Below are 12,688 nucleotides of genomic sequence, written 5' to 3'. Positions count from 1 at the left end.
AGCGTGTAATAAATGTACGGCCATCTAGGTCAAAAAACAAACTTACTTCAAATCAAAACTAATGGTTTAATGGGTTGTGAAACGAACAAAATCACTTTAAGGGGAACACTAAAATTTCTCATTTCAGTGAATCGCTAATCGCTATGCCACGCCAGAATTTGTATAAATTATATTTGAATTTTTATATTATTTTAACACAACAGCTGTAATTAAACTGCAAAGTTAAACTATTATATTATTTAGAAAGGTCATAACCTCGATTTTACTAATGTGATATTTAATTAATTTCTTTAAACTAAATTAAAATTAGTTTTAATTAATTTTTTTAGTCAAATATTCAGCTGTACTTTTCATAGGTAAGAGGATTCGACAAGCAATACTTTATATGATCACTGATTGTTGATATACACAATCCTTTTCATTTTTAAAGTACTTTGTGCACATAAACACTCGGAAAATGATATTGTTTGATTTTAAGTAAAACACTAAAGTATCATTGGTCGGTAAAGTACAAACAGGATGTAAAAGTCTTTCTTGAAATACAAATATAGCTATATATTAGCCATCAGAAAAGTTTAACGGCCGTGTACAGACATGTTAAAAGCCATCGATAAAATAGGTCGTGTACGAGACTACGAGGGTTGCTATAGAACATTATCGGTTGTATTTATAAAAGCTTTTCTTTAAGAATCGTATTTCTGGTGCACATTAGATTTTATAAAAATTATTTTAAATAAAATGCAAACATACTGTAGTGTAGTATAAACAAAATATATTCATCAAATTCTATTTCAATTTATAATATTTAAAAAAATTTTATTTACAAATAATTATGTATAACGTTTCAAATTTATATAGAATATTCAGACATAGTACTATCGCTAAAATTGACAATCTAAAAAAATATAAGCCCTTTTCCCAAGAAGGAATAGAAGATTATAGGATTATAGGTAGATATAGAGTGGGGCCTAACATATACGGGTTTCTTAAAAATCTATAGCCAAAAAAAAGGGGTAAATTACACTTCAGCCGTAGAACATTTTAGTTTGCTATGTGTGTACATCGATTAACGTAGTTGTGGAAAGTTATATTATTTCCTTAAAACTTTTCACGACTAGACTTTGTTATTATACATTTATATACGCTAAGACAAACAAGCCGCATTTCAACTAAACCAAGAAAGCAATGACTGTGAAACACTAAATTTTAAAGAACCCTAAACTTAGTAACTAATGGCTAGAATTTATTACAAAACAATTACTCAATTATTCATTATAATGAACGAAGTATAATTTGTATTCTCGAAGTGATCTATATCCCTACTAATTACAAAATATGTATTATAAAAGAGTTAATTTTGTACATGAATAGATGCATGGTTTATTTTATAAAACTACTGTTAACAGGTTTACAAAACTTAACATACACTTCCGTGATTATTGCCTATGTTTCGTTTGTAAATAGCCAATATATTCTCACGGTTGATTTACACTTTTTAAATTTGTGCAAGTAGGTAATGAATCACGTTAAAACATAAGTACCTGATTTAGCAGAATTATTTTTTGAGACTTCAACAACAAAACAATTAAGTCGGCAGGTAACGTTATTTTTTTGTGTTCGCGATCTGAGAATGATTGAACGATCCATTATTAATGTAATAAGAGAAAGAAGATAAATTGAGAATAGCGCAGAAAGAAAAAAACAGTGAGAGAGGAGCGGTGTAGAAGGGAACGTGGAGTAGTAAAAAATGGAAAGGTTAAAAATATGGTTGGTAAAAAATGTAGAAAGGTAGAAAGTAGAAAAACGTAGAAGTTGGGGTGTCGTAGTGAGAAAAAAATATATAGAGAAGGAAACTTGGGATGGTATTTTGGCAAACCCGAACAAGACAGCTATAGTCGCTAATCATTTATAATATTACTTTTTTTTGTTTTAATTTGAGTTAAGACCTATCACTATTCTACAATATAAATTGGTAATACCCTTATGCTTGGCATTAACCAATTATCTACTTTTTTTTAAAGCAATAAAAAAACAATGTTAGACAATTTGAGAAAGAAAAATGTTCAATTTATGATGACTGATGAAGTACTCATAAATGCGGTAAGTAGTACCTGGCATGATGGAGACGGTTTTGAGTGCCCTGAGCACCCGGAACGTACGCAGTCCGGCTAGATTTCCCACGTCCATGCCGATAGTGGCGTAACCCGAAGTGATGACGATGAAATCAAGCCAGTTCCACGGATTCCTCAAGTACGTGTACTTGTTCAATATGAATCCTTTGGATATTGTCTTGATGATCATTTCAGCCGTGTAGATGGCCAAGAATATGTACCTGAAAACCATAACCATCGTCCGTATTACAAAATATACCGCATCCATATTTATGACCCGACGTCCAAGAAATATATGGACACAAACATCGACCGCCCAAAAAAAACTTGTAAAAGCATCAAAATCTGTGAACATTTGCATAAGTATCGGTTTTAAATGCACACTTGCTACATTTCGGTTTTTTTGTATAAGTACCCAAAACAAGTGCGTCGCTTTTTTCGTTTAAAGAATATAAGATTTAACGTCATTTGAACTATCTTTTTAATCGAGCCACAAGCTAAAAAAAAGTACGTTTCAAAAAGCCCTTTACGTGCTGCATTGAACTTTTAACATCCAGCTGGGTGACAATATGGAACAGTACTTTATACAGCATCTTACATATATATGTAAATTTATTATTATTACTATTATTATGGATTACTTTTTGGTGCAAGTGGACCATTATTTACACTGAGTTGATTTAGTAAAGATATATTGGTCAGTATTGGAAGACACTTTTGATATTATAATTTGTCATTCTATGTTCATGAATTTTTAAGTATTTGTCTAATTTATACTACCTTTATTACTTATAACTTAAAAATATGTCTTTTTTTTATAATTATGATATTCTATGTCTATTTCTAACGAAGTTTTTTTATTCAAATACAATTTTTTTTAATAATTATTTGTATTTAATAGTTCCCAGGTTTTTCATAAACAATAAATATTCTTAATAACACAAGACGCAATTACTGCTTACTATTGCGGAACTTATTTGAGAATTACTAAGACTATTGAAAGTTACAATCACGATTGGGTATAATTTTATTAAGTTATTCTATTTGTTTCCAGCTGTTGAAGACATATTCGATTAACAAAATTATTAAATAAAGTTGTCATTTCTATAACTAGAAATAGAAATTTTACTAAATGCATTTAAATAATTTCTGTAGGAAAACAGTGCTCAACATACGTTGCTAGAAACAAAAGCTAATATTATGATTTTATCGTGTACCGGATACGGTATTGGATACTTATTAAAATTAATATAGTATGGTATATACTATATTATTTTTAATAAGTATCCAATACACTAGAAGTTTTGATTTTAATCAAGGTGTTTGAGTTTTGTTTCAATAAAGTATTAGTTAAAATTAAACAGAAAACTGATATCGAAAATACATTAATGTTGTTTAAAAATGATTAGGTACTTTAAAATGAAAATTATTCAAACACTCGATTTTTTTAAAATTTAATAACGTTCTTTTTTTTTTAAATTTAACTGCTTATAACTGCAATTACATTATTTTTGTAAGTTTTATTATGTAATTATATAAAGCTAAACAAATTACGCTGGCGGACATTTTTTACTCGAAAACATGCCTTACGGGAAGATGAAGAACGCCTCGTTGAGTAATCAGGTTTAATATTTTTTTTTTTTTTAAAGTGGACGATTTTTTACAGACTGTAAGAAGTCTTCTTCTTGACTGGTTATTCTACAAAGGCATTAGGTATCCATTTTCCCGTATTGTCATTTTTCACTACTTAATTAGCTATAACTTAAGTATATAACCTTAATCTTATAAATAGAAAAATGCACATTCAACCGGAAAGATGGACGAAAATAAAGCAAAACGTGGAAACCAGTGATACATCAATTAAAAAGAGGACCGACTGGAGTGGGGAGGACCGAGGATACAGCAGGAAACTATTGATAACAGAAATGCAAATCAACCAAACGATAAGCGACCAGAACGAAGAGGCGTGGCCAAAGAAAACAGCTGGCAGCGACAGAAGAAGGCAAAGAATACGGCTCCACGGCGGGGGGTACGGTATATAACTTATGACTGGAGAAGCGGATCGGTCAGTCGACAGGAAATCATAGTACGAGCAACAGCTCTGAAGATTGAATGGGCAAGTATTCCGAAACGTTGGCAGACCAGTCAAACTACTCAAGTGTGAGTAACCGCAAGTTATGCAAATACAATAATATAATTCTTCTCAAATAATATTTGGAATAAAAAAAATGGAGCAAAATGTTTAACTCGAGTTGATTCACTAAGCTATCATTAAATTTTAATTAAATTAATTTAAAGATAAATTAAACATTAGCTTGTAACTTAAATAATAATATTTGATTTAATATAACTTAATGGATGTATCATCAAGGCAAATCATTAACTTTCTCGACCTTAATTTTACAGAAAAAAAAATGTTGTACAATAAGAAATATAAAATGTAAATGTATTATAAGAGCGTACAACCTTTTAACATCATTTTTGAAGTAGTAAAATTATTTTATCCTTGACATATTGTATCAATTTTGATCGTACAAATAAAATTTTACTAAAACATTTTTAGATTTTTTATTTGAACAGACTTGAATAGTTTAGTAGACATGCATAGGTCGATTTGGTTCAAACACCGCCGACTCACACTTGCGCGTTAAAAGGGAAATCAACTGTTTACTTAATTGGTAAGACAGAAACGATGACATAGGGAATATTTTAACTATCTACTAAAATCAAACAGAATCAAAATCAATACTTCCATCATAGTTTGTTCTATTGATTAACGATTTAATAATATCTAAGAATTGTTCTGTATTCAAATGTGCGCGATGATCAACATGATTAGAATGACCCACTGAACTATATTGATGTAATATTATACACTGGAAACAATACTAGCAAGTGTTAGAGAACTCCTTTCAGCAGCTTATAATAAAGCCCAGGCAAAATATATTTGTGTGTATACACTCGAGGAGCATAATCAGTTTCTCGTCGACAGTTTGAAAGGAGATCGTCGAGCCGCGTCGAATGTGCTTTTGAGCTGTTGCGTTTAAAATGCTTCTTTTGTGAGTGTCGTTAGAACATAGTTCTTTGGTGCAAAATTCTCCCTAAGCGAATAGAGCGCGTCAGCCGGTAAAAGAAAAAAAAGGAAGGCGTTCCACTATTATTGCTCAATGAATCTACAAAACCTCTTTCAAATAATTACCTCTCTTACAAAGTATACATAAATATAAATCGCATAATAAGCCTATCTTCTCACAGAAAACAGATTTTGCGCCATTTCATGTCTTTATAGCAAAGAAAAATAACTAACAATAATAACGAATAATTTTTGGGCGCCAGAGTAGTCTGTCCGGAGGTATAGTCAAATAAAAAATATATTTTGGCATCAATGTAATTTTTTTATTTTACTTTATATTAATCTATTATGTAAATCGCCTACAACAAGCAAGATGGGATTGTATGACAAATATATTAGTCAAACTAAATTATCCACTAAAATAATATCGAACTTCTATTTTCACAGATTCTATAAAATTGAATAATTATATGTTTTATAAATTAATTCAACTAATCATTAAGCACGTTCTTGACTGTTAACATTACAATTATTTTTGACGCCTTTAAAATAGTGAAACAACTCAAGGAATAGGAATTACATTTGAATAACATAAAAAAAATCCTATGCATCAATCGTATTCCAGGTTAAATATTTAATACACGAGCGATGCATATTAATATCATACGAGGTTTATGCACTAAATGAATCCCCAAACATCTATAATATAATCAGTATTTTTATATTTTGTAACCTGATCGAAAAATATAAAAAATTTATTTACTACAAATTTAAATTATCTAAATAGTTTTATTTTAATTTAAATTGTTTCTTCACTATAAAGTGTTTAAACAATGTTATAGAAAAAATATAAAAACTAAATATTAAAATTAATTTTTTTTGTCCGAAGTCTGAAACTGCTTAAATTTAAGCTTTTTGATACGTATAGATTTACTTCGTTTTTAAATTTGTTAGCTAAGCGATTATTTCTATAAACATTGTACAACATATTATTAGTAAAATAAGTTTATTAAAAACAGTTTATCGATATTTGTTTTTTTTTTACTGAGAGGCATTTTAAAATGCATCGACATATTATGTTGTCGCCAGACACCAATAGATATACTGGTGACATCGACATTGGTATGACCATAATATAATTAAATATTAAGAATAATTTAATTAAAACTAAAAGGTATACTCACTCAGCTTCTTCAACCGAATCAGTTTTGGCTAGGAAGACACAATTGAGCAAAATAGTGGCCATAACCACATAATCAAATATTTGGTTGGTGGAAATGTAGATGCAAAGATGCCGGAACGAGTTCCACGGGGAAAACATAAAGAAAGACTTGGTAGCAGTAAAACGGTGTATATAGTTTTTTCGAAACCTTTTGGATACCACACAAAACGTCTGAAACAAAATTGATTAAATTAAAATATTTTAAAGCAATATTTATGTGTTTGAATGGTAATAAATAAAACATGATATAATGGTTCTTACAAACTTGTGTAATAAATTAATTTTAATGACACCTAAACAAACCTTCCTTCTTCCGCAGTCAGGTAAAAATATAGGTAAATAGCCAATCAATTATAAACTAAGTTAAGCCAACAAATTCCGTGTGTAGAAAACAAAATTAAATCAACGTATTTATTTTGTTTAATTATTATTAAAATATAATATTTAGTCGTTTTAAGATGAACTAAAATACACTGTGTTATCGTTAAGCTAATCAAACACTATAAGGCGATAAGAGTATATCTGCCTTTGTAGTTAGTTTTACAAGTTGTATACACATGAAGAAATTGTAGTCTCAAATGAACTTCCTGTAATCTCTATTTCAACCCTAATTTACCCTAATTCGTCACGGTCTCTATTGGAGTTTACGATTATCACGTGACACTTCCTCAACGTAATTAATCATGTCTAGTATTATAGTAATTTGTTTCATAACACTACACTCAACATTTTTATCTTGATTAGTTTACAGGTCGTCAGGATGTCAAACACTAATCACGTCCTTAAGTTCAAAGTAATATTAGTTTATCTTATGTTGTACACAAAATTAAATAAATAAAACGTCACTCCCTACACTTTTGCATCGAATATAAATTGTGAGGACAAAGTTTTATACGTAAAGTATGTGTACTTCAAAGTTTTTATACTTTCATAGAGAAAAAAGTGTTTTTTTAAATTAATTTTGTATGTGAGACTGAAAGTTTACTGCCGACACATTTCCTCAGATGAAAATCCTAAGCTACAAAATCTTCAATTTTATTATTATATATAATATATGTAAATATATATAACAATGTGACATGTTGTGGCATTAGTTTTTAGACTAAATACTCTTGTAAATCACTTGCACTTCCAAAAATACTAAAGAAAATTGTGTACAATAATTTTTAATTCTAGTATGTAAAATACTCTTAATCCCACAAGGGTAACCTCGACTTATACAAATATAGTACCGCAAAGATAGTAATTGCTTAATGACTTGTGGACAAAGATGGCTCTCAAAAACAGAGTCCATATTGTTATTAACATTTCAGTGAAATCGTTTCAAAGGAAGGTTTTGAGTGTTAATTGCTAAAACTTTAGGCCAAACCTATCCAGAATTATAAATTAACGCAAACAACTTTGCCGACACACCCTTTCGTTGTATTCGCTACTGGACTTCAGACGAAGGTACCGAACATGATTGTTATGGCCAAATAAGAATGTGCACCTACGAATTAACGACTTGTGAATTTCCATAAATTATATTACGGCTTTAACAGTGAAGGTGGACAATAGAACCCCATTATTTAAACTATGATTACTATTCTAATTATCTATTAACCCACTACTGGTCATTCATATTCCAAATACAAACTAACGAGTTATTTCCACATGGTTTAATATTAAGTTTTATCTTTGTCGGAAGATAATTTTCTATAATTCAAAACTTAATTTTCTTAAATAAAACAAAGTCGGGAAAAAAAGTTTCCTGCAAAGTTATGATAAAAGTTCCGCATGGCTAAATCGTAAAAAGTGTACATCAACGACAGATATCCGATTCGGAGCAAACCCTATTAATCCTACAAAATTACAAATTTAGTCACAATATAAATTGACTAATTAAGATTTTATAATTAACTACATGTTCTTTAAACTTGGGCAAACAATAACAACCTTATGAGGATTTCCACTGTCGATGACTGCTTTTAAATAACTGTACTTGATAACATGTAAAAGTTGATTTATACTGTTAGAAAAATAATGGAATATTAGTGCTATTACATTTTTTTCAGTAATCCACGGGGTTTTAAGTTAATTACTTTTGTGTTAATAACATAAACTTATTTGTAGGTCGTATATTAGTAAACGTAATTCTGACACGGTTCCAATTTCCGAACGGAAACTTAACTGCGGCAGTCGCTATTGAACAACTAGACTTTTTGTACACCGTTAAAATGCTTCTTAGCCGTTTGGGATTTGAAAGAGAAGAAGCTGGTTTTCACGCGTCATTCTCTTTTCCAGACAACAATCCCGAGGAAAATCTGAGGGCGCACATGTAGTCGTGAAAATCGGTAATGTGAAACCGTCGCGTCGCGGGAAACTTACCAGGAAACTTTTTATTAAAAAAGGACGTCGCTAAATCTCTACGGTAGTCGTCTTGTACTTTGGTACACATTACATAATAGTATAGTGTTCGGGGGCTTATATATATATATACATAATGTAACAAGAAACAGACATGATGGCATGTGAACGTTTTGTGATTAAACGTGTGTTTTATGCGTTTCGTACGATCTGTCATAATCATAAAACGACAATCGGCCGGTTGACAGCTTGCGACTGTATATTATAATAATATGGAATTCGCCAGCGTTAAACGTTACCATGCGCACAGCAGCAATACATTATGTTAATAAACGAAAACTAGTATGGCTGCTCGTTGGGGGGGGGGGGGTGCAAAGAGTTATGTTGACCCGCACAAAATATGAATTTACCTCGGGGGCACCGAAAACATTTTCGTGCGTGGCTATCGCTAAAGGATATCTGAAATGACGTGAGCTCAGGTTTTCCACCCCATATCATACATGGAATTATACGGTATTAAACGCAAAACAGCCGAACAGCCGACACGACACGGGACTTGCAGTCGGCCTGTAAAAAACCTATATTATTATTTTATTATTACACACAAACGACAACAATTATTATTATTTTCGCTGGGAATGTTTATCGTTTTCCATCAAACGGCAAAAGTTAGATAGGCACACGCAGTCGTTATCAAGACTCAAAATCGCGGTGGCCATCATAATAGAGAATTGCACGTGCTGGCATATTGTGAAACGCCAACTAAAGTGTTGAGATCTCTTTTGGTGCAAATAACATTTTCTTTAAAAACAAGTTTTAAAACTTGGTTCTATTCGAGTTTGTCTTACAATTCTTCGAAGAGTAAACGTCACACATAAAATGTAAAAACACATGGGACAATCATTTTAAGACACTTAAAGGCTGTAACTCTTGGTTCTGGCTCCATAAATTTAACAAACTAGGTAATCCACTTTGTGAAGATTTTACTACAAATGGTATACTATATTTAATAAATAAAACACTATTTTTATGGCGACATTGGATTTTATTTTCACGAGGTAAAATGTTCGTAAACTACACAACAAATTATATTGAAAACTTAATAGCAAAATCATTGGAAGACGAACACCAATGGTAAAATAATTTTGTTGAGTGTTCATGAGACAATTCAACATCTTTTGATTGTTCACCAGTTTATTTTATATTTTGTGTGTTATTATGATCCATGTGGCTTTAGACTAAACGTATATTATATTATCTAATAATCTCTGAGCAGTTTTTGAATGTTTTACCATTAAAAGTAATTAGTAAACTTTAGCGTAAACTGTTGTCGTGCGAAAACGGTTTAAGTTATTTACCCCGTCGGTGGTTGTAAAGTGATTATGTACTAAACCAATACAGACGGTTGAGGGGTAGATGCCAACAGATATTACTAACATTATGATAATAAGTGGTATCACGCAAAACGTCGGTAAATTGTTTAATAATCGTTTGCACACAGACTTAGCGTCCATTGACTAAAGGAAAACAGTACAAATTAATTCATAATAATACACCAGTCACCGGCTAATAAATTAGTTGATTTTCTTCCCTAACATACATTCAAGTTTCTATAGACAATAATAATATGATATGCGTAGTTTTTATCAATACAAACATTTAAATTTGTTTTCTATTGTTTATAGTACGTCTTAATAGAGATATAATAATAGTAATAATAATACTTATACTGTATACTACTGTAATAAAACCTAGCATTGGAACCAAATGTCAAATTTACAACAACTTATCCAATAAACGTGTAGAAAAAAACAATTAAAGTAAATTATATAATAACAAAAAATAATAGAATATTTAAGTAAAATATTAATTCAAATATGAACATAACTTATAAAAGTTATAATTAGATTTCAGGTAGTTTTATTCACAATTTGAAAACGCATTGTTGTTAGCGTTAATAACCATTAATCAAATGGATGGGTTGATGTTGGTAAATTATAATGATAAAAACAGTAAAGATAAAAAAAAATAATGGATCTTTATGAAAACATAATTACAATTTTAAGGAAAACAATAAAGAAAACTATTAAGGAGAATGCCAGTTTTTTTTCTAAATTGTTTAATCGCTTGTATTGTATCGTTCGGATTGGTTTATCAACAGTGTTAACGCGATAAGCTGTTCTCTATAAATTATTGTAAATCAACTAATTGTAAGTGCAACACAATTATTCGGCACACTGCCAGGTGCTACCTTTGCTCGTAAACGCAGTAGGTTAGATTATACAGAGTAATCAATTTAACGTTAAACACTCATTTTATCGGGAAAATATTTAAATTTCAAATAAAACTTTTAGTTATTTTTTTATAAAATATTACAATTTACATAACTATGTAATGCATTTTATAGTATTTTATAGAGTTTTATCAAATTTTGAAATATTTAATGGTAACACACATATTTCATTACATTTTTACTGATAAATAATTGGTCAAGATTCATTCTGATAATTACTTTTAGTCGAGGAAAGAGGTGTAGAGTAGTTAGAAACTAGTTTTCGATCAGCAGACAATTTCAGCAGATTACACGTGATTTTATAGGCATTTTAAATACAGGAGTTGTTATTTGAATTTAAAAAGTTGAATAAAACACGAAAAACTCTCAAAGATAAGAAAAAAATACAAATACAAATTTATTAGAATTAGGTGAAGTCATATGAAATGAATGAAGCAAAACATGAATTCAATTTTTTAATACATTAGCATTATTGAATATAATTTAAAACCTTCCATTTAAAAGCATAAATTGTTATTTTTTTCTTAAGTCCCACTTAAAGTTGCCCCATTTTTTTGTTTTCCTCTCAGTTGATCTTAAGAAAGTAATTTAATATGAATGCGTTAAAGCTTTCGCGGATTGATATATCATTTGAAAGTAATTTAAATTACAAAAGCTATATAAAAATTAACAAGTTTAATAATTATTTTAGGAAAAAATTAGTGTTTCTGTTGAATTAAATCACCTATATTGTTATGAATGCTTTTTAAAAAAAATTAAAATAATACATTTTTTCTTTTAAAAGAGATAATAAATATATTCTCACTAGTAACCGCCGCTTACCGAGAGAATGCAAATAGGTTTTTAAATACATTCTGCTACCTGTGTGAGTGTGTTTTGTTTATTTTAAACCGCAACGCCGGAGTTTATGGAAACTATGCTAAGTAAAATAAAGAAATACAACAATGAACGGGCGATAAGGAAAAGAGGGTGGATAGAGAGAGGAAGAGAGAAAAAAGTAGGTAGTAATAATATTAAATAATAATAATAATAATGAGGGCAAAACGGTTGTGTTCCGCGGTAACGGGTTAAACTAAAAAGCAAAAGGCAGGAAGTCGGGTAGCTGTGCGGTAATTCACGGCGGCACAACCCACGGGATAATTCATCATAAAACCCGGCGGGCATATAGAGCCGGCAAGCAGTGCCGCCGCCTCGAACAAAACTTGTAAGCAACGTCATCAGAGAGACATCAATCACCAAAAAACCTTTGCCAAAAACACTGTATTCAAACACACACACACAACAAGGTGTGGTGCGGGCAATGATCTATCATCAGGGTTATAGCGGTTTTCGTACGTTAATAGTCTCTGTACGCGTTTTAACCCCTGTAAAAGTAAACAATTATTATTTTCACTCGAACCTCTTAAAGAAAAAATGTTAAATGTTAAAAACGTACACTCTCGGAAGTGAGTTTCGAGATATCGAAAGACTCAAATCAGAATATATCCCCGAACACTTTGCGATGACAGGTATTTGATGAAAGAGAACGGGCGGGACGGTGTAAATGTTTTGTGTTAACCATCGGTTTGACAGGCGCCTTTTAAGCCGTCGCGTCGTGACCATTATTTATCAATGGCAAAAAATAAAAAACGCCACAAATTAAA

At 30.6% G+C, this 12,688-nt stretch overlaps 1 protein-coding gene across 1 annotated transcript in view; it reads right to left on the bottom strand.

Moving 5' to 3' along the window:
• Positions 1–12,688, bottom strand: part of LOC126834752 (sodium channel protein 60E-like) — a 78,720-nt gene that overhangs the window by 46,991 nt on the left and 19,041 nt on the right. Inside the window, 2 exon segments of the mRNA XM_050566908.1 lie at positions 2,112–2,332; positions 6,369–6,577. Of these exon segments, the coding sequence (XP_050422865.1) occupies positions 2,112–2,332; positions 6,369–6,577 (430 nt within the window).

Source organism: Adelges cooleyi, unplaced genomic scaffold (genome assembly GCF_023614345.1).
Source record: "Adelges cooleyi isolate 19-005CV unplaced genomic scaffold, UGA_ACOO_1.1 ACOO_flye_CR_arks_rails_tigmint_CR_PRNA_21, whole genome shotgun sequence".
Classification (NCBI taxonomy): domain Eukaryota; kingdom Metazoa; phylum Arthropoda; class Insecta; order Hemiptera; family Adelgidae; genus Adelges; species Adelges cooleyi.
Note: the sequence above shows the minus strand (reverse complement) of the source record. Positions and strands in the feature narration are given on the sequence as shown.